Source organism: Herpailurus yagouaroundi, unplaced genomic scaffold, assembly GCF_014898765.1.
Source record: "Herpailurus yagouaroundi ecotype Mexico unplaced genomic scaffold, PumYag 141, whole genome shotgun sequence".
NCBI lineage: Eukaryota > Metazoa > Chordata > Mammalia > Carnivora > Felidae > Herpailurus > Herpailurus yagouaroundi.
Genome location: NW_024412396.1, coordinates 36,230,284 through 36,258,254, shown reverse-complemented (window position 1 = coordinate 36,258,254; position 27,971 = coordinate 36,230,284). Strand labels below are relative to the sequence as shown.

The window sequence follows — 27,971 nt, the reverse complement described above, 5'->3', positions numbered from 1 at the left end:
TTTCCAGGTCATTCTATCTTGCAGGCAGGTTCAGAATCACTGCTTCAGAGAAGACAGGGAAACAATGAATAGAGGGGAAACCTGCAATCCTTACCTGAAACTTCATTTTAATCACTTTCCTAATCGAACCTACAAGTGACAGTTGACAAATGATATTGGGTTATCCCCTCCTTCCCTTTATACAAGGCCTTTGGAGGGACATACTGGAGGGAGAACAAGACGACTAATCTACCGACCAGTGATGCATTATATTGACTGCTGTAAAACAGAAGGAGGATTTATGGAGCCTAAATTGGTTGTTTTTAATTTCAGAAAAGTAGAATTTTCTTCAGTTAAAAAAAATACCTTGTTTTTCCACTTTAGAACCTCTTCCTGCCCTTATCTCCTTTTCTTCCCCTCCTCCACATTCTTTTCCTCTTCCTCCTTTACCAAAGAGAAAACTGCCAACTTCATCAAATGACTTCAAATTATTAAAGTCTAAGAAAGTCACAGATTCTAAGATTAAAAAGTACAATTATTTTCACATAAACATTCACATTTTTATATCAGAACAAATGAGTTTTGAACAAAAGTGTTTGACTTTCAGTCCAAGAAACTAAAATATCAAAACAGTTCCAAGCGACTTAGAGAACCAACTACGTGATCTTCAGAAACTGCTACTGCATTCTTCCTTATTTCAAACCATGGAGACTTGCCCTCCAGGAAGTTTCCTTCTTGGAGCCCTGCTCCTCCTGAGATGAAGTTTTACTGACACTGTAGTTCTGTCAGATGCCAAATCCATCTGGTAGTGAAGCAGCAAACCTCTCTGAAGGTCAAGTTGAGCCAGTAACACTAGTGACAGGCACCTGCAGTTGACCTTGAACAAGGATATTTATATATGCATATGTAACACACTTATAGCCATATTGTCAGTAAACAGTCCAACCTACCTATATTGTAGAAATCAGGACAGAGCACAACGATATCCAAGGATGCAGAATTCAACACCCTGAGACTTCCCTTAAAAAATGTTTACGCAAGTCCTAAAGTGAATGTAGTCTAGGAACTTACATATTTAAAACAAAGCCAAAGGACAAAAACAAGGCAAGCATTCTGATTTCAGACATAAAAGTAAATACTAAGGAAGGACACCCAAGCAAGCTTCCTTTCTGTGATCTTGGCACATTAGCAGTTTTGTTGCCCTTATTAAATGCTAAGACCTCTTTTTATTTTATTAAGGATCATTGCAGCAAAATCTGTCAAAATACGTCAAGAAAAGTGGACAGTTCTAAAAGCTGAATTTATATAAGTAACATGAGGACTTTTATTTGCCTAATGCCAAGTTAAAAACTCACTTCCCATGTGATTCTACTGTATCAAATCACTAGAACATTTTACTTGTTTTGTTATAAGCAGTTAAAAGATCAATGGCTAAAATAACAGAATAACTCTGTTCTTATAATGATATATATAGTGAATCTTCATTTTCTTCATTAAATATGATCAAATACACATTGAAGATTGTTATATTGAAACTTTAAAAGACAATCTTTGGAATGGTTTCAGTATGCTAATGTGAGGTACATATATAAACCCATTTGACCTAGAACAGTCACAAACTCATCTAGCAAATCCTTTGATTTTTAAATATGAAACAATTTTAGTTGATAGCAAAACAAACACAAATAGCAAAATACAATACAAAAAAGATTTTTAGGAAGGACACAGCACGACTACAATCTAAGTCAGAATTTGTCATCTAGTTCGAGCCTTCATCCACCTATAACAAAGACAGCACTTAAAAGAGTAATTTTCAGAGACTCGAGTGATGTCTCTGTCAGACTGAGTTGGGTCCATAAATCTCTATGACCTTAATGTGTGAAAGGAACTCTGCTCACCTTACTTTTATGTTAATTCAAAATAAAACCATAAAATCATTTTCCCATCTTATCTTTATGCTTTATTATAATCCAGCATTAATATTTAAACTCTGTAATTTCCTTTCCAGGTCAACTGCTGGAATAACATTTCTCCTAGCAATGTCCAAGCAAGTTGATCTGATACCAGCGCATCTAGAGGGCTGGCTCTACGAGAAGCTGAAATGACAAAGAAGAAGTGACTTAAAAACTGGAGATTTAATTTCAAGGTAGGAATCATAAACTTGGTATTGTCTGTTTTTACCAAACTTCATATATGCAAATTTTACACACGTATGGTTTTTCTTTAAACCTGTCATCCAGTTCTAAGGGTCAATTCCAAGGAGACACAACTAAATTGCAGTAATGAGAGAAGTACTGATTTGTAGTCTGATCATTCAGAATAACTAACTTCAGGGGTGCCTGGATTACGCAGTTAAGCATCCCACTCTTGATCCTGGTTCAGGTCATGATCTCATGGTTCATAAGATCCAGTGCCGCGTTGGTCTCTACACTGACATTGTGGAACCTGCTTGGGATTTTCCCTCCCTCTACTGCCCCCCTCATTCTCCCTCAAAATAAAAAAAATAAACTTAAAAAAAAAAAAACCTTTAGAAACTACTAAATTTAATGAAAAAACTGCCATTTTTATAGATCAAAGATGGTCAAATATCAGAAATTTCACTGACTCAAACGGACATCTGAAAAAATGTACCTTATGTACTCTTGCGTACCTGTAAGGAAAGCCACAGAGAAAATGCTTTGGTCTAGGAGACCCAAGCCTCTACCTAAACTATAGCAGAGGACACATATGCAGTATGTTGAGGTAAGGCACTATCTAGGTAACAGTACAACTATTAAACAATCTTATAAAAAGCTTTCTAGATACTCTGAATCACCTTATACAAGGTATCAGAGAAATTAATATGAATTTCACTAGACAACATGCAGCAGCTGAGTCCAAATCGCTTACCCATGTCTGGCAAGTGGCTGGTTTTGAGGCAAGTAAACAAAATGCTGTAGAGGGCATGCAAGCTAAGCTTGTCTGGGGCAGTTCACCTAAGAATAGATTTTTCAACCTGAATCAAAATTTCTGTGATTTGATGGGAATTTCAATCTAAGCAATTAAGTGATAGCAAGGAAAGAGCACCCCAATATTCGTTGCTCGGTAAATAATAGTTTAAAGGGAAAAAAATAATTGAAATAAACAATTTTTACTTAAAAAAAAAAAAACACAACAAACCCTACCTTCAATGTTTAAAAGAATTACCAAAAAACCAAAACCCCAGGACACAAAACTGCACTTTGACACGTGAACATGTACTCATTACATGTGAGCCAAATAAACTTATTTGCCTCAACCCTCATTTCCAAGACTTCCCACCTTTAATTAATTAACGTGTTTTCATTATACATTCCACAATGAAAATAAGTTTTGCAGTTCCTGGAACTTCACTTACGTCACTAATTCGGTGTACTTTAAAATCCCTCTAATTATGCAAGCCTATAAAGTAAGTCACACTTTCAGACATGAACACAGGTAATACAAAATACCAGAATTAGCAGAAGCATCAAAGCACACAGACACGCACACACACTGCTACTATGAAGTGAGCACTACATCAGGGATACTCAATGGGTAAGGCCTTTTCCAGACCACTTCCAATTCCTAATCTCAACTCTTCAAGAGAGTAAGAAATATTTATCATCTGTAAGAAGACAAATGTAAATGTTCTTGCCAAAGAACTTCTTTGTTTCTGGGATGTTTTTATGAAAACCATCAATTCAAACTTGCTTTCAGTACTCTTCCTAAAATCAAGAAGGCACAAGACTATCAGTTCCATGTTCTTTAGCCAATTAACCAAATTCAGTTGAACAAAAATTCTCTTAATTTGTCCTAATAACTTCAAATTTTCCACGTTTCTAGGCAGAACAAAAATGCTGCTTGCAATATCAATCATAAATACACACACATTATGCAATTGCCTGTTTATTTAGTGGCACCAGTTTTGCAAACTAGAAATTATTTCTACTTTTCATCTCACATACAATCTGCAACCATTCACAGGCTGAATGCAATTTCTTCAACAGAGTTGAAAACAAAAAGTACATTCTTAAAATTAGGACTGAATTCACATGTCTTCTTTGGACCAAGAAAATGGTACATAATACAAAATATACATTTATGGAATTTCTTTAAAAGTTTGGATCACATAAACAGCAAACAGTGGGTGAGTTAACTGTGGAGAATTTCATTATACACTGTTTAGGAAAAATATTTCTGCAGTTGTATGAGTTTTACATTTATAGATTTTTAAAAAATGAATCTATGTATAATACAACATGCTTTTAACACGTACATGGACTCTCCACTTGTAACATTTATGCAAATTAAGTGAAATAAACCATTTCAAGAGTGAAACCAACTACTATTGGGGCATATTACTACAAACAAGATACTTCCTGCGGATATGCTGATGTCTTCGTGAAGGGCTAACCAAGCAAGACAATGGTTTCTGTTTCAAAATTCCCACACATGGGAATTAAATAAGCTGTAACTGAACATCCAATTTGGGCAACAAATGAGACAAGCTAATCAATTTTTTCATGGTCGTTACATTTTAGTAGAAATCCCATTAATCCTGTACATTGATGGCCATATGTTACATCCTATTTTAACATTCTGTATCAGTAAGTAAATGCCTAATACCCTAGAATCTGAAGTGAATTAAACATTTAATGAACTCTAAAACTAGGAAGCTCAAAATTTTAAAACCTGAGTGCGATCAGACAGTTAAATGTCTTGTGAATATACTATATTTGCACTATGCAGGTCAGAAACATTCCAAACTTTCAATTTCCGTCTTACCTCTTTGCTGTTGAGTTTCAAAAGTGGCAAACTTAGAGTGATGTTATCCTCCAGAACTGGTCCAAATAAGAATATTTTATTCACCTTTAATTACTCTCCTTTCCCCCAAAATACAACCTTTAAAAAGGGTATTTTAATATCAGATTCTAGCCTAGGCTCCCATCCACCGCCTCTCTCTCTCAAAAAGTTAAACACTTCCTTAAATTACTCAAATTATTTTGACACCTTTGAAATATTTTTTACAGGCTTTTTGCAGGAAAAAAGGCTGATGAACCCCTGCAATATTGTAAACTTTGGGGAGTTAGGTACATTATTATATGATTTTCCTGGGTAAGGAAGTTCCTAGGATTCATCATTTTCAAAGGGCCTGGGAACCTACAAAGTTAAGAATTGTTCCTAAAATGGATTTGTAGCACTCACTATACCTAATTGAGATATTACTAATTTTGTCCTGTGGCTACAATCTCCTACACCAATCTTACTTCAGGTAGTACAATACAAACACAAATGTTACTCAATGTCTTCTACTGGACCAGGAGGACTATGGAAAAGAAAGGAAAAACATTAAATTTTTCTGAATACTTAATTCGATGAGAAAGCTAATAGAAACTGAGGTTTGGAGCAATTAAAAGACCGGAAGGATTGGGTTTTGTGGTGAATAAACATTTGCATTTATTTTTTCTGTTTTTAAGTTGAAGCAGCAGCATTTTTGTTTATCATTATCTCCCTTGATGGAAAATCAAATGATCCGAAGAAGCAAAGGTTGGTTCTTGCCGGTTTATGTAACAGTTCTTAATAGCCTGGCTAGAGGAAGATCTCTCTAGGGCTTTTACAACAATTAAGAGTAATCCTCTCTGTCCTCCTCACTGGCATCTCCCAAATTTTCTTTTTTTCGGCCCAGTTTTGTACAGTAGAAATTGGCCTTGGTGAAGTAATGCCCTAAACTCTTGCTCAAGAAAATGGAATCAGCCTGCTTACGTTTGAAAAAGAGAGAGACAACCACCACAAAGAGGGCAGTAGAGGAAATAAAGCAACATTTCGTGCTGGATAAGGGAGGGGAAAAAAGTCACTTCTTTGTTACATCAATCCAAACAACATCTTCCCCCATCTAATAAAATGCAAGTTAGTCAACTATAATTTCAGTACATCTGAGTGTTTCTAGTTGGCGCACTCCTACCTGCTGGTAATATAACCAGAAAAATACGAGAGCAGAGGCCACTAGGTTAATACATAAAGCAGGTAAAAGGGAAAGAATGAGTGAAGGTGAACAAATGTAGAAATGTTCATTTGACAATCAAGTGGAGCCAAATGCCTCTCATCATTTCTGATGGCATTCTGATTATCAGTAATACCTAACACTTGAGACTTAACTATTCTGACCTACAAAACAATACAGTATTATACTCGCAACATTTAGAAAATGTATCCTTAAATATTTCAAGCATATTCTAAAGTAATATAGAATTTAAAAATACAATCCAAAAATCATGGCACATTATTGAAGAAAATAAAGTAAAATTATGCTTCTAAAGTTTTAAACTATAAAGAACTCTTCCTAATGCCTAAAAGAAAAACTAATGAGAGGACTAGATCACTCAGTTACAAAATGGTCATCTCACCGGCAGTATCTGCAAGCAAAAGTATGAAACTCTTTAAGGTTCCTTCAAAGAGAAACCTCAAAAGAGAAACATTTATGTACTGAAATATTTACATATTTTCTACTACCAAATCCTAATATAATACTGTACAAATAACAAAACATTATAGGCTTATACCTCTAATTCAAATTTTATGAATTAAAAGTATACATCATGAAATTCAAAATTAAAAAAGAAAACCTGTAACCAATTTTGTCACTTCTTTCAGAAATCACAAATTGAATTCACATATGAACTTGTCCAGTAAAGACGGGCAGTGAAATTATTTTTAAAAATTAATGCATAATAATCATTTGGCTAAAACTAGATATTAACGGCAGTGTGTTTCAAAGAAACAGAATTTTTCTTAAATTTTAGCTGTCTGTATATAGCAGGAAACTAATTTTATAGCAGGAGTAGTAAAGGCCATTTGTTAAAGGTAGTCAAGCATACTGAATAGATTTGAGCCTCATCAGTCCTATATTATTACTATGCTGAGCAAAATTTTCTTTTGAATGAGATTTTTAACTTTGGGGAGAGGAAAACAAATGGAAGAGTTTTCAAGTGAATAATGGAAGCATAAATGAGCTTTTTAGGACAGAGAGACCTGCCTTATTCAGGAAAATTATCTGGCAGACAGTAGGAGGGTGACAGCTATTTTTTTTTTTTTGGATGAGTGATTCAACTATAATATTAACATGTGTTAGATTATAAATTCTACTCAAATGTAAACTCCTTGAGGGCAAGGATCTAGTCATTTCTTTATAGTTCCAAGGTATTTCGCCTAGAACAGTGTTTTGCAGATAACACTCAATATGTTTCCTGGGAAAGCTGATTAGTGGAATTAATATGTGGTCAGATGGATGATCACTAAAAATGCTAGTATAACTCAGATTATTTGAATTACATAATTTATTCTTTAATCTAAATTTCTTAATGTAGTAATAAAAAATAAGTGGCTGGAGCAGTATACTAATTGCATAGTACTCTAGAAGCAAGCATTATAATTAAAAATGTTTGAAATAGTTCTAAAGCTAAATAAGAAAAATATCATTTGGATTTTGTAAAGTTAATGCTAATATTGAGAACTGCTTCTGTTATCTATAAAAGTATATTCCTTAACAAAGTGGAAATTAAGAGAGCTTACTGCTACGACAGTAAGAGACCAGTGAAATTTTTTAATGTTAGGGTTAAGAGTCTGCTACACAAAATGAATTTCCTATTACAAGCAGCAAAATGAGTTCATCCTAAGAAAACACTTAAATGAAAGTACATTTTGAATGGTAAATTATCACAAAAGAACTTTCACCCTCCAAAGAAAATAACATACAACACATCGAAAAATTTTGAGGCATTGCCCTGAGATGCTAATTAGCACACAAAAGGGGGTTGGGAGGGCAGGAACTTAAGTGGTACAAAAATGAAGTGCACCATAGAGGTGCAAAAGTGCCTTTTAAACGTGTGGTCGGTTCCCACCACCACCATTACCCCCAGGAATCAAGAACACACACAGTCTGCTATAATAATGGATACTTCCTTTTTTATAATGAAAAGTTATATCTAGTATGGCAATGCTGACTCATGTGGAAAAGATTTAGTCTTCTCAGAGAACATTTAATAGTTTTCTCTCACTTCCAAGCTTCATTTCAGTACTAATAATTTTAACAGAGGCATAGCTTAACGTCCTCTTTTTAATTTAAAAACTCTCAAAAAAAAAAAGCTCTAAATATGCTGTTATGGTTTGAAATATAGCTCTCCATCACATATTTTAACTTGTGATTTATGATTTTGCAGATCAAAATCCAATTCGAAGTTTTGCAATTTCTAGAACTAAAAAATTCAGTCTACTTAAAAAATTAAGAACCTGGCTTCTTATAATAGGAATTTAGTTTTCAGTACTAGTATGTCTGGTAGTCACTCTATACTAGAAGCACTGTATTCATTAAATGCACACTGAGATGCTTGCAAAGCCATAACTTAGAACATTATCATACTTCGCACTCTACCACAGATTTAGACACTGAGCATTTATTTGTAAGTATGGAATTGGTTCTGTAATTCCAACTTATGAATTTCTAAATATAAATAGTACTTGTTTTTCTTCATTCATGCTGGATTGAGATATAAATTAAATACAATTAAATTACATTTAATCGCCTCACAAATAAGGGGGATAATGAAAAGGTTTTGCTGGTATGTAACTACTTAAATCTGAGACATTTCACATTACTTTTCCCACTACTCCCCTAACTTTACATTAGTTTTAAGGCTATATATACAAATATGTATATTTCCAAGTTAGGGAGAAAACAAATGTAACAAAGTTGATTATACTACCTTTTATACACAGAGTTTTGATTTTGTATTCAATGTTGTATTGTAATCTTACATTTTAATAATTTCTAGTGGGGAATCTGCCTACTGAATGATTAAATTACACGGCAATAAATACAATATTCAACCTAAAGAGACAAAAATACAGAAGGGCACAAAACAGTAGTCTTTTCAACGTGACAGATTTTAAAACTTACTTTCACATGCTTAATCAGAGGAATTTAAGCCTAAATTAAATTAGGTTATTTTTATATCTACAATTCCTTAAGCTTCGAATGTTATTTTTAAAGGCCAACAGCTAAATATTAGCAACATGCTCTATTTCAAATCACAAATACATCTTAACTACTTGGATTCTAAAGACATGAGTCCATTAAAAATCACAGGCAAACACACGCACGTGCACACACGCGCACACCCACCCACACACACGCACACCCCTACTATAGAGTGTTAGATTGTCAAGCTCTGACAATTATTTTAATTAAACAGTAGGCAAATTCAAGCTGATACACATAGAATGAAAAATAAGCAGCCAGAAAGAAACCCATTAAAAAACAGATTAAGAAACAACAGAGATTTAAATCTTTTAGTCTTTCTAATGGAAGGGAAACAGTTCCATCTGTGCCGTGAGTAACATTATTTCCCAATTAAAAGAGACAAACATCTTTCCCCACGAGAAACTTCTCACTTACAATGGCATGGTGTTTTAAAAGGGCGGGGTAAAGGAGGAATTACACATACATGATTAAATTTCTTGTTTGTTAAATCAAGCTTTATTGATAAAATGGAATTCAGAATACCTTACTAGGAACAGCAGCAGGCCCAGCCAATCATGATAGCAAAAATGTGGCAGTCTCCTACTATATGTAGGAAGCTGCTGCTTATCAGTTAGTAATTCAATGTAAGGACTCGGAAAAGAGGTGCAAAGAATCAAGGCATTTCAGCCCCAAGATTGATATTCTTATGAATATACTGTATTACCTGCAATACTCCTGGCAACAAGGAGAGAACAACCTAGACGACAGTTAAATGAAGGGACCAGCTTTATCAACAGTGCCAACCCCACTGCCAAAACATGAAGACAGTTTTCAGTTAACTCCCTGGATGTCCGGCTTTGTAAGATTTGGGAATTCTCCTTAATCATGTACACATTTGATGCCTAGCTGACATGGCTGCTGCTCTCCCTGTCCCAACCCCAAGTCCAAACACAACATGACTTGAAAGGGCTATATATCTGTTGCATCACACAACAAGCCAAACATTTTTTTGTAACTCTGATAGTGATTTAAAGCAGTTCATAATTAAATATGAGCATTTTGTACAAGGACAATTACACTTTACAAAAAACAAAATCATACAACAAAAATTGCTGGAGTCTGATTTACAACATGAATTATGGTTTGAAATCACGTTTACATAAGTCTCAAATTTACAAAAAAAAAAAAAAACAGTTCTGGGCTAGCTGTTGTACTGCTGAAGTTCTCTGGTGTGATCCACTCTCACCCATGACACATGTCCTTCTTTAAAGTTGAGGAGGGATGTTTAAAAGGTTCAAGGGAGTTGAGCTGTACTCTCCTTTGGAGGTGAAGGTAAACTCCATGGCTAGATGAGCAGTTTTACCACATATCATCAGTCGATGTAGAATCCTTTATAAAAGGAAACAAAGCAAAAGAAGGAACTACATTAAAGCTGAGAGGTGCCAAAGCACATTACTCTTGGGATAATGCAGCAAGATAAGGTTTTGTAAAGTTGACATTCAGTCTATAAATGCTTTTTAAAGTATGTAAGTATGTGTGTGTGTCTAATATGAAGTATCAGTATTCCAGTTGTTCAAAAAATCTGTTTTGGAGTAAAATATTTAAAATATGATTTTACCATGAGGTGGACCAAATGTATTTCTAAACCATATAATAAAAATTTCTTATTTTCTTCAATTAAAACCCAATTTATTTTTAGACCACTTTTATAAACTTTTATTACACAAGAAGAGATTAAGACCTCAAGTCATAAGAGATGTAAGGAATACAGATGTGAGCAGTATATATTTCCGAGCTGTGCCCAAATGATTTTTAAGTTACCACTTTTCTGTAAACACCATACTGCAACAGAATTCTAACAGGAAACTGGAAAATAGGGCATTCTTTTCACATAAGTAGAATTCTCTACTTTAGTATTTATTTATTTTTAATTTTTTTTTTCAACATTTATTTATTTTTGGGACAGAGAGAGACAGAGCATGAACGGGGGAGGGGCAGAGAGAGAGAGGGAGACACAGAATCGGAAACAGGCTCCAGGCTCTGAGCCATCAGCCTAGAGCCTGACGCGGGGCTCGAACTCACGGACCGCGAGATCGTGACCTGGCTGAAGGACGCTTAACCGACTGCGCCACCCAGGCGCCCCCTCTACTTTAGTATTTAAATGAAGTATATACGTCAGGGTTCTCAGACAAGGTATTTCCAAACATAAAAACTATTCAGTGGAGCTGGGCAATCTGAAGTTCTATTGTAGCTCCTTATAAAACTCAGAATAATTCAAGATTCTGAGCAACTTCAAAAAAAACATTTAGTGGAGACAAACCTTCTGAAGTTGATTGCTTGCCGAGGCTTTAAAAAACCAGCAATAATTCAAAGGGACTTTCTTCTTTTTTGAGAGAGGTGGCCACTCACCATGATTATGTCCTCAATCACGAGAACTTTGGTGCACCCAGAGTTCAGAACAATCAATCAGGGGTGTGTGTAAGGGCAAATGGGTACAGTGAACAGCTCTGCAAAATACAGGTACGAGGGTGTGCACATTTAGAGTGGAGGGGAAGAAGAAGCAGAGGGAGCGAAAATGCTACTTACAGTGTCATCATTTTTGTAAGGATTCAGTCTATTGTAAACGGCTTCAATTACATTCCGCCTAAATTTAAAAAAATGCAGAAAGTTAATTCTTTAGAGCACAGAACTGCTTAATAACTCATAGGTGCTCATTAAAATGTCAGATAATCTTACACTTAGAAATTATTTTAATTCTATTTCTTACTGTCAGTAAGTGATCCACTTTAAGATATTTGAACCCCAATGTTAAACTAGATGTGAATTTATTCTAAAATGTAACATTCCACCAACCCAATTAATAGAAGACTAAAAGTCATGGTTTAAAGAAAAAAATCAGTCAGTAGGGTCAACTTCATTTGAACTGGCTTCTGTGGTTATGACTCAGCAGTGATGCTAGTCTTAAGATATAATAGTAACATATTCTGGTTAAGAGTTGAACGTTAGTTTTGAAATAGAAGTAACGTCAACATCTGCTGTGGTAAAATAATTTGGATAAATTTTTACATTTGAATTTCTGCTTTTTGTAATGCCCCCTTTAAAAAGCTCTATAAAACAGAAATGTCAAATATGACATTTTCCCTGCAAAGTCTAGGAATTAATTTTTGAATAATATTTTGTTAAAAACTCTGTAGTGGTATTATAAGTTATAGTCTCCCTACTTCCAAAATTGATTTGAAGCAATTTTATAGACAGTCATTTCACAGAAGGTCACATTGGAAGAAAAGAAATAAAAGCTTCAAACAGGAATTTTTACAATTTCTATTTAGACAAATGATCATAAGGAACCTGGCTTCATTTCTAGAACACAGTAGAAAATCAAGGAAATTGTCAATATATCTTTGTGTAGGTCAATTATATGGATAGTTAAGGTACAAATGCTTGATTTATAAAATTTCCTACAAAGATGTAAGCTTCATTTTTAACACGAATTAGTCCAGTTCTGTGAACTGAGGTGCACATAGAAGAAGGCAAGAAATGCTTCCTCCTATCTTCCCTCACAACAAAATCCACCCAACCAGGAATCAACAACCAAAACACTGGGAAAATCAGAGATATAGAAAAATGGCCCAGATGGAGGAAGAGAAAAATGCTTATCCCTGGGGTGCTAAATTATCCAGGGATCAACAAAATCAAATTACAATAGCAGCAATAAAAAGGAAAATTGTAGTGCTATGTAATTTAGCTTAAAAAATTCTTTCACTATATTTATTATACTTATGCTACATGAGGAAATCAACGTAACCCACGTCTCCACTAAAGACGGCCCTCAGTGTAATAAGTTACAAACAATGACATCCTGACACCTGTTCTGAACAAGCACCATGTACCATTAATAATGAAAAACACTGAATTGCGGTTAAACATCCTGAAGATCACTTCAGAAATTAGGTAAATACACATTTGGTCAATGAACACCTAATATTTTTATGTACTGAGACAAATTTTAAGAGTGTGCAGAATGTAACTTACTTGCTTGCCAATTCACCCCCCGGTGGGAGGCTGGGGATGTTCTCACTTGCTAATGTGCGCATCACATGGACTAAGTCAGGGACGCCTTCCCCCTGCTTCTTTATGATTTCTGGGAATCAGAAGTACTTTTTTTGTAAGTGTTATTCAAATTTAATTAAAAAAAAAAACGAAACAAAGATAACTTAGGTTTTTAAAGATGGCATTTACCACATCTGAGATTTTCTAAGCTGGTATTAGAAAAAAAATTAAGTTGACTTTTGAAAATTTATGACAAAGGGATGCACAAAATGACACACAAAAATGAGACACTTTCCAGATTAAGTTGAAAGAATGAAAATGAACAAGATAAACATGTGAAAAAATTTTCATGTTAAAACCAATGCATTACCTAATCAAGGATATAGGTATAAAAATGAAATGTCAACTAGTTTACTTTGGAGGAGGTCAACTCCTCTCTTTACACTAGAAACATGTTTCCTGAATTTTACACAGATTTAAAAAAAATAATTTCAAAATTTGAAAGGAAAAAAACCCTTTAAGTATAGGGGAATTTATTGATTATATACTAACCCAAATCATTTTTACATGTTTATATTTGCAAAACGATACTTAAGTAGCATGTGCAGATTAGGTTATATAACTGAATACCACTCACAGCTTCGTTTTTGTCTGAAGTAACTTTAGGCAATAAACAGATATATAATACCATTTCTTTAGTTGATTATTTGAACAAGGCATACAGAATGGAAAAAAGTCTAAATTTCGTAACTTTTAATTTGATAAACCATACAACTGCATTTTAAATTGTTAATTTCAAAACATCCAGTTACTAAATGGGTATAGTGATATGATCTGCAGTGTTGCCATGTAGATGCATACTGTTCCTCATACCACAGAATACCAACAGTTACGTACAAAAGACTTAACTCTCAGACTAAATCTTTACATGGGAGTTTCAGAGTATTTACTCTAAACGCAAGATCATACCAAAGGTATCTGTAAATTAAAGGTTCAAGTTTTATTCAATTTTCTGTTTTTAAATGTTTATCCTAAGAGATTTTCTTTGTCATCATTAGGGCAATAAAATTATCATTCTAGTTCTCAATTTGTAAATACCCTTGAAAGTCACAATGCATATAAAGATCTTCTGTCTTCTGATCAGGTTTAAAATGCTAATTCCTCATTAAAGCCGCATATTAAAAGACAGACATTGCTACCCGTATTTCTTTAAATGGCTCAAATTGTCCTTTTGGAATTAAGGCCAAATTTTACCATGTATTATTTTTTTTGCCTTTTTTTTTTTTTTTTAACCAGTTTTAAATCTGAACAAAAAGCAAGGATCTCAGATTTGGTTTGCCAAGTTCCTTTATTGTATAATCTTTAACATCTAGTATATTTATTCTACATAGTTCTAATGCTGGAAATCTGCCGTACAAAAATAAAGGGTTTTGATGTTTACCTAAGCTGCACAATTTCACAATCTAAAGCTGTAATACACTTAACATACAGTCTCTGCTAAGCCAACACAATTATTGGATAGATAACTAAATACAATAGAAATGAACACTGATGATAAATTCAATCAATGATAGTTTCAGGTCTAAAAAACATTACCTTAATTCATCTATATTTGATGTATCTTACATCTCCTCTGTTAAAATATATATTTGGGTATTTTAATTGTGAAGAAAATTACAGGAAGACAAATTCTTTAAAAAAAAAATGAATGTAAGTCTTTAAAAACAGTTAATATCTCCTTTTCCACATGGGACAGTAATACATTTAAACTGTCTTACCATTAATACTATACTAGCATTGCCTCTTCTGCTTTTAAAAAGGAAAACAAAATGAATCTTAAGAAATATTCCTTTAATTGCTGTTGGACTATACATTTTAATTAGAACTGTAAAAAGACTGAATGTTTTTACTAAAGAATATATATGTATAGAAGATGTTTCTCACACTCACATATAAACACATTCTACTCTTCCCCACTCCACTTCACACCAAGTTTGAGGGATTCTAGTATTTATCTCCAAATTAGCAACTTTAAAGCTTGGGCAGTCAGCAGCAAAGATTTAAAAAATATATGTGTAGAAGAAGAACAATCTTACATTGGTTTAAAAGGACCACAACCTTAAGTGATGTGGTTTAAATTATGAGCTGAATCTTTTCACAACCCTACAGAGTCAAGTATTTAGAAGGACACAGATAACAGGAGAGCTGAAAAGCCTTTTCTCTTTTCTCTGTGTGGACAGAGAAGCCAAAAGTATTCAAAGCAAATAAAATGAGGTTTGATAGGTCACAGCAATTTTGAAGGCATGTATTTAAAAAAATAAAGAAAAAAAGAAGAGAATATTCAGTGCCTGTTCTGGAGGCTGAATGCAGTCTTTTTTTCTTAGAACAACTTTTGCAATTTAAAATTTTTTTTTTTTCAACGTTTATTTATTTTTGGGACAGAGAGAGACAGAGCATGAACGGGCGAGGGGCAGAGAGAGAGGGAGACACAGAATCGGAAACAGGCTCCAGGCTCCGAGCCATCAGCCCGGAGCCCGACGCGGGGCTCGAACTCACGGACCGCGAGATCGTGACCTGGCTGAAGTCGGACGCTTAACCGACTGCGCCACCCAGGCGCCCCAACTTTTGCAATTTAAATAGTTACATTCTGTGTTTGAAAATATAGTAGCAATTTTAATTAATGTAATATATTTATTCTCTAGTTGCAGTCTTATCAAATCTATATCAATAAGGAATATAAAATTTAACTTCTGACACAATAATCTTAAATTGAATGGTACAAGTATAACACTTCAACATATCAAAAATATTGAGTATTGATGTAAACTCTGTTCAGGTGGCAATCCTTGCTGGATAAAAAGCAATATAAAACTTAATATTGTAACATAAAATTATGTATCTAAAGCAACTATTTAGAATTGCACCAAAAACTTAAAGAGTGCATACTAAAGAGAAAAGTTGTATTTCAAAAATGTGACCCTATTTCATAGCAAATAAAACTGAAGTATTTATTTTTTATATCAATAAGAAAACATGTACACCCAAGTTAAAGTGCCAATAAATCAAATACCAATTTATCCCAATACAGATTCTTACGGTTTCATTTTTCCACTAACCAGCAGTTTGAATCAATGTGAAATAACTTGGTAGCATTCTAAATATTTTATTTTACTGTATTATATAAATAACATATCAAAATGAATCATTTAAAATATAAAAATTCCAAGATCCTTGGATAATAGTGAGAAAACAAAGTCATTGAATAAGTAGGTCCAATGAATGAAATAGTAAATAGTACATACACACACTAGATATATCGCTATCAAGTGGGGGGAGAGCAATAAAAACAAAACAGCAGCTCCAGATAGTACTGAAAATCAAAACCAATCATGATTCTAGTATCAGACTGATAATTGATATCAAACAGTAAAAAGGGAGAAAACAAAATTAAAGTGCATATTAATTTTAATAATGCAGGCACAGCAGGATATAATAGTGTGTAGGTCAATGCTTACATGCTCTTAGATCTTTAACGTGCAAATTCATAACATCAGGAGCCCAAAATGTATTTTAACGCTTTTATAAGCATGTTAAGTTTTTCTTCTTAAAGAAACTGCATAATCTACATGCTTACTGTATATATGCAGCGAAATGCAATTCTCTGGGGAGACTTAGCTTTTCTATCAAGTAGTAGCTGAGTAAAAGGTTATATATTTTCAAATGTTTAAAACCATTACACTTGACAGTTACAGACATCTTTCTAATTGTCTCAAAATAATTTGCAGAATTATGACAAATCCACTGCTGGAACTCCCAATAAAATGCTGATTTTATTCAGCATTTGCATTTCTGCCAAGTAGAGACCTAGCATATCTTCTATTCAGGTCTATGTTATCTCGATGAGGCAGTTTATGTCTTATGTCTTCAAGTCTTTAAACTTGAAACAGTTTAAAATAAATTTTTAAAAGCTGTGGCACATGAAAGTTGCTAATAACCAGGCTGTGATCTTCAAGTTATTGAAAAAAAAAAAAAGTCCTAAAAATCTTAAATTCATATACATAGCTTTACACAGAAAGATGGTATTTAAATTATCACCATCATAAACAATCTGTTCATCATTAAATAAATCACAAATCAGACTTTCCTGGCATAAAATTACTCATGCCAGTGAATTCATCAAGAATTTTAAAGCACACACTTTTTAGCCTTTTTAAACAAAAGTATCCTGAACAGAACGTACAGCGCCACATTAGTTCTTATTTCTGTTATAACTGTGATAGGACAATCAAAAACATCTGAACAGTGACTACAGAAATGCCCTTTCCCACCTTTGTACACTAAACACTAAATGTCAAAGGCATGTAAAGGTCTAAAAGCTAAAATATTAAAGTTTGATTGTGTTGAGGTTTTTCTTTAAGAAAGCTACTTATTTTTTGTTAAATGATCCACCTTCTACTCTGCTTTCCAGGTACTTGTCCAATTCTGCCTCCTTCTTCACTGCTTCTGGTGATACTTTGGGTGCATTTGGAAAACAGATCAATATCACACTCATGTTGTCTCGACTTCCCTAGGAAGAAAAAAGTTTGAGAAATATTATGCTTTCTTCTTGCTCTTTAAAGCTTTGAGAATCTTTATAGCCACGACAATTTTAATTATACTTGTTCTAGTAAAACATATACACATATGGTTTTTAAGGAGAAAAAAATACGCATATGTGGAGAGGCACCCCCTCGCCATACACATAATAGTACGTATGGTATACAGTATAACTAACACTCCAAAAGACAGAAGAAACACTACAGGTTAACCTCCACTGCAACAATAATTTTTTTAAATGCTATAAAAAAAAAAATATTGCCGAACATTTACTACTGGTGGCCTACTTAACTTGCAGTGATACCTAACCCGAATACTTGTACATACTCACTCAACAAAACAGAAAATTCTAGTGGTATTCCTTACAAGAGGATTTGATCTGTAGTTACATGTATGCTTGACAAATTTATATTTAAAATGAATCATAATAAATTATGGGCTAATTAACTTGCTTCATAATAGAAACCTGAAATTAAAAGTAAAAATACATGTATATAGTTTATAAAACAGTTTTTAACTTTCATAAGTTAAAAACAACTGACTTTTTAGGAAGTACATTAACTTTTAAAGACACCCAGGTATTCAAAATGTTATAATTAAAATACTTGAATCAATGGTAGCCTCCCCATACTCCTCTTCCTATTGGGAACTGGAGTTAACTTTTACATGTTAATTATTTAATGCCTCTGTATGCGAAAACTGACCTTATAACATTAGTTTAAGCAAACCATACAAAGAATTTAATATTAAAAAGAATCTTGGAGAAAAACAGTATAAAATGTGGCAAATGATAAGGTACTGAGTAATTTTTAAAATGGAGTGGAGGGGCGCCTGGGTGGCGCAGTCGGTTAAGCGTCCGACTTCAGCCAGGTCACGATCTCGCGGTCCGTGAGTTCGAGCCCCTCGTCAGGCTCTGGGCTGACGGCTCAGAGCCTGGAGCCTGTTTCCGATTCTGTGTCTCCCTCTCTCTCTGCCCCTCCCCCGTTCATGCTCTGTCTCTCTCTGTCCCAAAAATAAATAAACGTTGGGGAAAAAAAAAAAAAATTCTAAAATGGAGTGGAATGCAGAAGAAATAAGTGGAAGCTGAGTCATAATTTACTATTTTCTGAATGTGATAATTCTCTCAAGAAAACAGCTTTGAATTTAGCTAACAACTACTTAATTCTCAAGAGCTACAGAATAAGACCAACAAATGGATACTACTTTTATGCATACTAAAAGGGACAAAAAAACACAAGCATCACTGTTCATCATTGTTCGCCTCTCATCAAATTCAGAAATTAACAGTGTGCACTATTAAGTTGTTGCTCTACTGATTTTTTGTAACATTTGTTGGATGTTACATAAACTTGATTTGTATTGGATGTTACATAAACCTGATTTCTAAGTATGATCAGATTTTAATTAAGATTTTAGGTCGAGCTGGCAGTATGCTTATAAAACTACACAGAACATTAGACGACTTTCATTTTCTGCAAGTTGAAAGAAAATCAAATATGTAGCCTCAGAGAGTTTTATAAAATCAACATTTGCTGGGGGGGAAAAAAATCAAAGAATTAGTTAATGAACACTACTGACAAAAAATTTAATTCCTCAATAGCCCTGTGAGTTAGATACTATGATCTCCATTCAAAAGCTGAGAAAGGTTGAACACTTTGTCCAAGGCTGTAGAGTACAAAAGTAACAGAGGTAAGCCTGATTCAAGGCCTGACTCTTAAGTGTGCTTCCTCTTGCTTCAGCTTCTTCACCTGTAAAATAAAGGGGCTGACCTGGCTCATCTATATATATTACCCCTTTTGATCCTCCCCAACAACCCCAGTGACAGTATAATAATCTCTCTTACCTTTTTTACAATGATAGAAACTGATTTTTTCCACACAGCTTAAATAGCTTACCTGAAGTCATAGTCTCAGACCAAGTTCTTCTGACTCCATGTCCAAGGCTATTCTTATTACATCACACCAATGATCACTAAATTCTTTGCTGGTGCTACAGATTCATTACACCATAGTTTCAAAGTACATCCATGAGTATACTGAGATATCACATGATAAAAATAAAATATTAAAATTCTAAAATGCTTTCCAATTATAGACAAAGGCCTAACCCTCCCTTTCCTTTTAAAACATGCACTCTGATGTGATCTTTTTGCCTTTGATAATCTTCCACAATACTGAAAGACTCAAGTAGTAATGGTTAGTAAAAGACCATTCAGATCATAACTCTTGCATATTTGGTAATTTATTTCTAAAAAATGTTCCTAAATTTTCCTAATTGGTAAAGAGTATCCTGCAGTTTTTGTGCCAAAAACTTATTTCTGAGAACTATAGTTTCTAAAATGATTAAATACTAGAGTAATAATGAAGATGACATAAAATCATTTTTATCTTTTAAAAGAAAGTCTAGCTACCTTATACAAACAGGTGTCGACTACTTCATTGCAAACTTTCTCAAGGTCATCAGTGACTTCAAGTCTGGATCTTACAAAATCACAGAGCTCTTCATTTCCCATAACATCCCAAATACCATCACATGCAAGGATAATGAACTGATCATCTTCTTCAGATCTTTCAATATCATGGACTTCAGGCTCTGGTGAGACAAGCTGCTCTGTAGGACCTTTTCCATGGACACATTTGTAATCAAAGTCCCCAAGGGCCCTCGATACAGCCAGAGAGCCATTCACACGCTGAATCATTACAGAACCACCTGCATTCTGAATTCGTTCTTTTTCCAGCGGATTACTTGGTTTGTGATCTTGTGTGAAGAAGTGAACTTTCCTGTTCCTACAAAGTAAACCTCTCGAGTCTCCACAGTTAATGAAATAAGTATGTTGAGGAGAAATTAAGACACCCACAGCTGTTGACCCACTTCTATCTGCACCATGTTTCTTCTCTGACATAACTCTCATGTGTTCATCAATCTCCAGAAAACCTGTTCTGATTCCATTCTTTACATTTTCCACAGAAGGTGCTCCTGCAGACCCTTTAAAATCCTGGTTATTGGTGATGTGATCTAGCAAATGCTCACAGCAGTATTTGGCAACCTGAGAACCAGCATGCCCATCATACACAGCAAAGAATGACCATGTTTCAAGTCCACTTGGCAAACCGATCACAGCCGTATGTGCATCCTCCATTTCAACTCGCCAACCTTGCATGCTGCTTAGCCCATATCGCAACCCATTACCCTGCCCCTGGGCATTATGTTTTTCCATCTTTGGCTTGTCTAAAAATGCTCCCATTATGTCTTGATATTCTAGGTCTGCAAAGGAAGAGAAACAGGAAAGTTAATAACTATCTCACACACAAAATACATATCCAACAACCTTTTTAAGAGTGAAGGAGACAAACCTTTAAATAAGAAATCACAACTTTTTAAAAAAAAGTTTATTTATTATGAGAGAGACAGCAAGAGCAGGGGAGGGGCAGAGAGAGAGAGGGAGAGAAAGAATCCCAAGCAGGCTTTGCACTGCCAGCACAGAGGACTGGGGCTCGAACCGCATTGGTGTTCGAACTCACAGACCTCAACATCATGACCTGAGCCAAAACCAAGAATGGGACACTTAACCAAATGAGCCACCCAGGCACCCAGGAAATCACAACTCTTAGATGCCCGGCTGATTGGCTCAGTCACTGGGTCGTGAGTTCAAGCCGTACGTTGGGCGTAGGGTTTACTTAAAAAAAAAGAGAGATTTAGAAATCACAACTCTTATAAGCAGACATTGTGTTGCTGATGTGGAACCTGGAGATTAACAGGAAAGAGTTGGGGGAAAGGCTGATCAGGCACAGCTTAGAACCAGGCACAGAACTAAAGCATCAGGATAAAGGCAGCTGACCTGACACTGCCCCCATGAGGCACAACCATTTGAGGTAGCAAGGAGATCTGGCAGTAGTCATCAGCTTATTAGAGCCAGGCCAAGTGTTTAAGAATGCAATAAACAGGTGAATCTCTTAGGAAATCTCAGACCTAAGTTGTATGTGTATATTAATCAAGAAAAAGCCAAATGAATTCACAACATACCAAAAGCCTACTAATTCAAACATCTTGGTTGAAGATTCAGGATTTTCCAGTTTAATTCTGAACTACCTATAGTTTTATTGCTACTACATGAACTCTCTGAAAAAGTAAAAAATGATCTACTCACAATGGTCCAAATTTGCACACTCCTTCAAGCCTTTGCTCATGTTAGTTCCCCTAACTGGAATCCCCTTCCCCTCCTCCCTACTTATTGAGAAAAGTACATCCATCTTTTAAAGCTTAGTGCAAATTCTACCACTTCCATAGGTTTTTCAGTCTTTGACAAAGCCATTAAGTTATTAAATTCCTATAAGTAGTACAGCCTCAACTGTCAAAGTGCAAAGCAATTATCATACATATAGCAAAGCTTGTTACACAGAACAAAATCAACCTACTATAATCTACTGATGTATTAATTTAATGGTAATAACATGTATCATTATTATTATACTCTATGACCCTTAGTTATAAATAGTAAAGGAGATTAGAGGGTCTAGAGACAGCCATGTGGACAAGCCTGCAGGCTTAGCTAATCTAATCCTTTCCCAAGAACCAGTAACTACAAACCCTGGTCTGGAATGGGCCCAGACAACACAGGGAGACAGTTGGTTAGAATTTAGGTCGACCTCTACTTGAGTAATAGCCTAGGAATGCAGAGACTTGGGGTGCAAGTCATCAAATAAGTCACAACTCAATTCAAACCAATCTGAACAAAGGATAGAACGAAATTTAATAGAGGTAAAGGGGGGAGGGGAAGTAGTGGGAAGGGAAAAGTACCTAGGTACATCAGGATGCAGTTATGAGACTAAAGGATTGATGATGCCAGTGATGCTAAGCTTTCAGAAGAAGATGGGAGAGAAAGAGAAAGAATAACTCCTCAGGAAGGTAATAGTTTCCAGTAACCTTTTTCCCCTTCTTTCCCTATCAGGGCCAAAGTAATACACAAGAGAGAAGTATGACTGATTGGTGTGATAAAACAATCTCCTGCCTACTCCTCTGTCCCTTATTACAATTCCGCTAATGAAGGTAAATAATGAAAACTAGCCATTTATTCCTTATGCTCATATTCATCAGATTACCAGATACCAACTTGATACATATCATGACAAGGGTGAGTGTTTTGACTGGACAAAGGATAACATAACGATGACACCTTAATAGCAGACAACGTTTAAGAATCATTCATTCATTCTCAACAACTCTCTAAAGTGAGTAATAATACCTTCACTTTATAGATGAATCTTAATGAGACTAAAGGACTTGGCCAAGGTCACTCAACTGATTAAGTTTAGAGGAATCAGGACTCTAATTCAAGCCTGACTCTGAAGTACCATTTTACTAAGGCAATGGTCTTGATAATAGATGTACAAAAGAATTACCTGTGGACCTTTTGAAAAATAACAATTAACAAATCAGAATTTCCAGGGTAGGGTTGGAACCTAGGCATCTGCGTATCCATAGAAAAGATTAGATGGGACGCCTAGATAGGTATGTGATTAGATGATGATTGAGTCATCATAAAGTTAAGTCATCTGCTGAAAGTCAACAGCAATTTGCCTCATTTCTGTACCTCAATTCCTTTAGCTAAGCTAAAGGGGAGGAGGGAGATATAGTTAAGATGTTTGATATTTACTAATCTAGCATTTCTTCTCTATACAATGGACACATTTATACTTACCTCTGAATGTTGCTTTGAGGTTTAAATCAGGCACTCAGCAAACAAGTATTTAATTATTACTACATTCTGACATACACAGTCACATCTAGATTCTGATATTACCTAAAAGGGAACTTACTCTTTTATAGAAAAGTCCAATAGTTATTTTCCAGATATATATGTATGAAATTACAAAGTAAATAATTTTTTGAAGACAAATAGGGTAAAAGTTCTAAAAACAAAACCCAAACTTTTGAAATATGTTAGAATATATATTCTAACATATATATGTTGAAATATATATGTTTGAAATATACATGTTAGAAATGTAAAAATGTAACAAACCAAGTCAACCATCTGATAAAATTTTAGGTCCTGCTCAATCATAAATATAAAAATATGGGTCAAGGACACATTCAAAGTTTTGTGGTTGGACTTTCACATAGCAAAAACAGGCAATTTAGAAATCTTACCTCCTGGAATTTTGAGTAATTTGTAGAATCCTAGTGAAGCAGCTAACAATAGCTACATAAATACAGCAGATGGTTATGTAAATTAATACCAGAAATATATTTTCTTATAAATACTATGTTTACATAATCATCTTCCAGAAGTGGACTACTTACTAATTATGTAGTCAAATTATTAAAATGGCATAAATCTAGAAATAGTAAATTCCAAGGGGATTCAATATGCCAATGAAAGCTTAAGCTAGTTTCTGAGAGAAATTCTAGTTCTCACCTCATCTTTTTTTTATGTTTATTTATTTGAGAGAGAGCACTAGTGAGTGTGGGAGAGGGGCAGGGAGACAAGGAGAGAATCCCAAGCAGGTTCAATGCTCAGAGTCCAAGGAGGGGCTTGATCTCACTAACTGTGAGATCATGGCCTGAGCCAAAAATCAAGAGTCAGATGCTCACCTGACTGAGCCACCGAGGTGCCCCTCATCTCATCTTAAATCTACTCTGCACACATGCTGACTAGATCTCACCACAACACTAGCTTATCAGTTGATCTGAACTTTTCAAAACAGTACTATGACAATCACAAGACTGTATTCATCTTTGATATAATCAGAAAATTTGGTGAATATTTTTTGTCTTTTTAAAAACTAACTCCTAAACTGAAAAATTCTAAGGCCGAGCCAGGAAATAATTCATTAAAGTCCATCCATTGGCTTTTATTAAGAAAAACTGATCTTATAATGACAGCATAAACTCTTAATAAACCTTGTCATTTGGTTTAATCTGCTCATAAATCCTCCCCTCCTCCCCATAAAAGCTCTATATATTCAACTGTTAAGATCCTTAAGCAACATATTAGTCCAGAAACAAGAGTTTTTCAAGTGACTGTTTGGGTAGTCTTTTAATAAAAAAACTGTGGTTTTTTTGTTTACTTACGGACACATAGTAAGTGGGCTCCATACACAGAGGTCAAAATACACATATGTAAACAATGTGAAGAAATTATATTTTAAAGATTAGGGGGGATCCAGAGGGATTATATACAAGAAAGATTAGAAGCTCCTTGGGGGAAGAGGGAAAAAATGGAACACTAACTGGTAGCAGTGTATAAAACATGGCAAAATTCAAGTCATTTGCAGTGAGATATGGGAAGTAAACCCTCTACCACTACCAAATATTTAGCATATTCTACATTGCCCACTAATGCTTATAGATTTTGTCAAAGAAGAGGACAAATGCTCAGCTGACCCTGGAAATGCACATTTACTAAATAACAGAATATTAAGCAATATATTCCACAGCTGGGGTTCAATAAAGAAACACAGATTCCTTGTGGACGTATATCTGCTATAAAGGATAATTTAGGGTACACAAACTACTTTTAACTTCCTACACTATGAGACATGGTAATTCATAAATTATATTTTGTAATACAAGGCAGTCACCTCAAAATTATCTATGGTAATGATAAATAAGTGCATGAGGGGCACCTGAGTGGCTCGGTGGAGTAAGTGGCCAACTCTTGATTTTGGCTCAGGTCAGGATCTCACAGTCATGAGATAGAGCCCTGGGTAGAGTTCCATGTTGTTGGGCTCCATGCTGGGCATGGAGCCTGTAGAAGATTCTCTCTCCTTCTCCCTCTCTCTCTGCCCCTCTCCTGCTCTCTCTCCCCCTCTCCTGCTCTCTCTCTCTCTCTCTTTCTCAAAATAAATAAATAAATAAATACATACATACATGAAAAAACTTTTTACCAATTTGAGGGAAAAAAGTTAATCTTTGGATAATTTTTCTCTCATTGGGAGTCTGAAATTTCTCATCTCATTTACTTTAAAAAATGATCACACATATTTATATTTACAAATTTGATTTTGATTAACTTGTATAACTCATCAGAGCCAAAAGTTAGAAATTATCTGTCCAAACCTATTTTACAAATGAGAAGGCACCAAGAAATAGAATGATTTGCTCAAGGCCACAAAGCTAGTTCTGCAGTGAAGGCTGAGAAATAGGACCTAGGTTTTGGACTTTTACTCCAATTCTACACATGCTATCCTGTGTACTTGCAAAAGAAGTAATGGAAACCTAAAAACATAGACTTTTTATTTTTATTAATGTTTATTTTTTTTAGAGAGAGAGAAAGAGACAGAGTTTGAGGAGGGGAGGAGCAGAAAGGGAGACACAGAATCTGAAGCAGGCTCCAGGCTCTGAGCTGTCAACACAGAACCCCACATGGGGCTCGAACTCACGACCATAAAATCATGACCTGAGCAGAAGTCGGACGCTTAACTGACTAAGCCACACAGGCGCCAAAGAAACATAGGCTTTTTAAAGACAAAACGCAAAGCACATAGGCAGGGGAGGCTGTCAGAGAATAAAGCTGAAACTTCCTTAAGTGCCATTTCTTCCTCTGCCTATTCTAACTTGTCTTCTAACCTTCTATCCTACCAAAGATAAATGACCAAAACAAACAAACAAACAAACAAACAAACAAACAAAAGGAAAGGTAAAGAGAAAAGGAAAAAAGGCAAGGAATCTAAACTTCGGTTTTTTTTTTTTTTTTTTGTCTGGGACAGAGAGAAAACAACAGTGAACAATTAAATTTCTGGCAAAGCAAATCTCAAATACTCAGGCTTAATAAAATATGAGCAAAGAAAAGTTAGGGGATATATTTTTAAAGATTCACAAGTTACAGGGAGAATGGGAGTACCTCAATATTCATTAGCTCCAAATTGGAAACTACCCATCAACATACAAGGTATGAGAGGTCACTGAATGAATAAAAACTGCAGGCTGTCAATTAAAAAAACAAAAAAACAAAAGGCACTCTGAAAGTAGGTTCATGGAAATGAAAAACTATTATTGAACTAAAAATTTCAATGAATAGCCAATCAGAGACTACAGAAAAAACAAACCTATACATGAGATCACCTCAAGAAATTCTTTTAGAACTCAGGTCTTTCCTCATCTTGTTAATTCCAAACATACAAACCCACCCATATCTATACCCATCCTATCCTCATACCTTTCTGTTACAAAAGAGGACTCTATGCTCTCACTTAACATAAATCCCTCTACTAGAGCTTTAAAGCCCATGCTTCAAAGGAATCTTACACTACTTACATGTCTTCTCTGGAACCTTACACTGTTATCCTCTTTATATTCAACCTCTCTCTTTCAATTGGAGTACAACTTTTTTTTTTTTTAACGTTTATTTATTTTTGAGAGAGAGACAGTGTGTGAGTCGGGGAGAGGCAGAGAGACACACACACAGCATCTGAAGCAGGCTCCAGGCTCTGAACTGTCAGCACAAAGTCTGACGCGGGGCTCGAACCCACAAACCGCGAGATCATGACCTGAACCAAAGTCAGACGCTTAACTGACTGAGCCACCCAGGTGCCCCTGTATTACAACTTTTCAAGATACTCAAGGGGCGCATGGGTGGCTCAGTCGGTTGAGCTTCCGACTTCGGCTCAGGTCATGATCTCATGGTCTGTGAGTTCGAGCCCCGCTTTGGGCTCTGTGCTGACAGCTCGGAGCCTGGAGCCTGCTTCAGATTCTGTGTCTCACTCTCTCTCTGACCCTCCCCTGTTCATGCTCTGTCTCTCTCTGCCTCAAAAATAAATAAACGTTAAAAAAAAATTAAAAAAAAAAAGATACTCAAATGCCACCCATTACTAATAAGTCTTTACGTGACTCCTGCCCCTCTAGCTACTCGTCTGCCTTTTTCTTCCCTTTGCAGTTCATCTTCTTAAAAACAAGTATTGATGCTCTCTACACTGTTGTCTGACCATTCCACCAAAATAAACTTCTCCAAGTTGCTTATTACAATGGACATTTTTAGTCCTCATTTGATTGATTTCTTACAAAAGCTTTCAACACTCCCTCTTCCAATTTCCCACTGGTTTTTCAAGAGGCTACACACTCCCAGCTTTCCTCCTGCCCTTAGCTTTTCCATCCTTGTTCCCTTTGCAGACCCATCTTCATCTTCCAAGCCATTAAATGTTGACATTCAGGGCTTAAACCTAAGCCCTTTTCTCATTTTATGCTGGCTTCGAAACTATTATTAATGTACATAGGAGGAAAGGGAAACAGAACAGATACACAAGGACTCAAAGTATACACTCATACTTTATTAATGAAAAACCCAGCCACGCCAACATATACTTTCTATGGTTTAAAACTAAGTTCATCT

General features: G+C 35.1%; 1 protein-coding gene across 2 annotated transcripts in view; it reads right to left on the bottom strand.

The window, feature by feature from the left end:
* Positions 1-3,869: 3,869 nt before the first annotated feature.
* PPM1A (protein phosphatase, Mg2+/Mn2+ dependent 1A) overlaps positions 3,870-27,971 on the bottom strand; it is a 52,054-nt gene continuing 27,952 nt past the window's right edge. For both annotated transcript variants that reach the window (XM_040477307.1, XM_040477308.1), the window contains exons 2-6: positions 20,052-20,905; positions 17,495-17,612; positions 13,028-13,136; positions 11,582-11,639; positions 3,870-10,384 (exon numbers count right to left, since the gene is read on the bottom strand). In XM_040477307.1, coding sequence (XP_040333241.1) covers positions 10,355-10,384; positions 11,582-11,639; positions 13,028-13,136; positions 17,495-17,612; positions 20,052-20,905 — 1,169 coding nt within the window. In that variant the 3' untranslated portion in view covers positions 3,870-10,354. The remainder of the gene's footprint in view (positions 10,385-11,581; positions 11,640-13,027; positions 13,137-17,494; positions 17,613-20,051; positions 20,906-27,971) is intronic.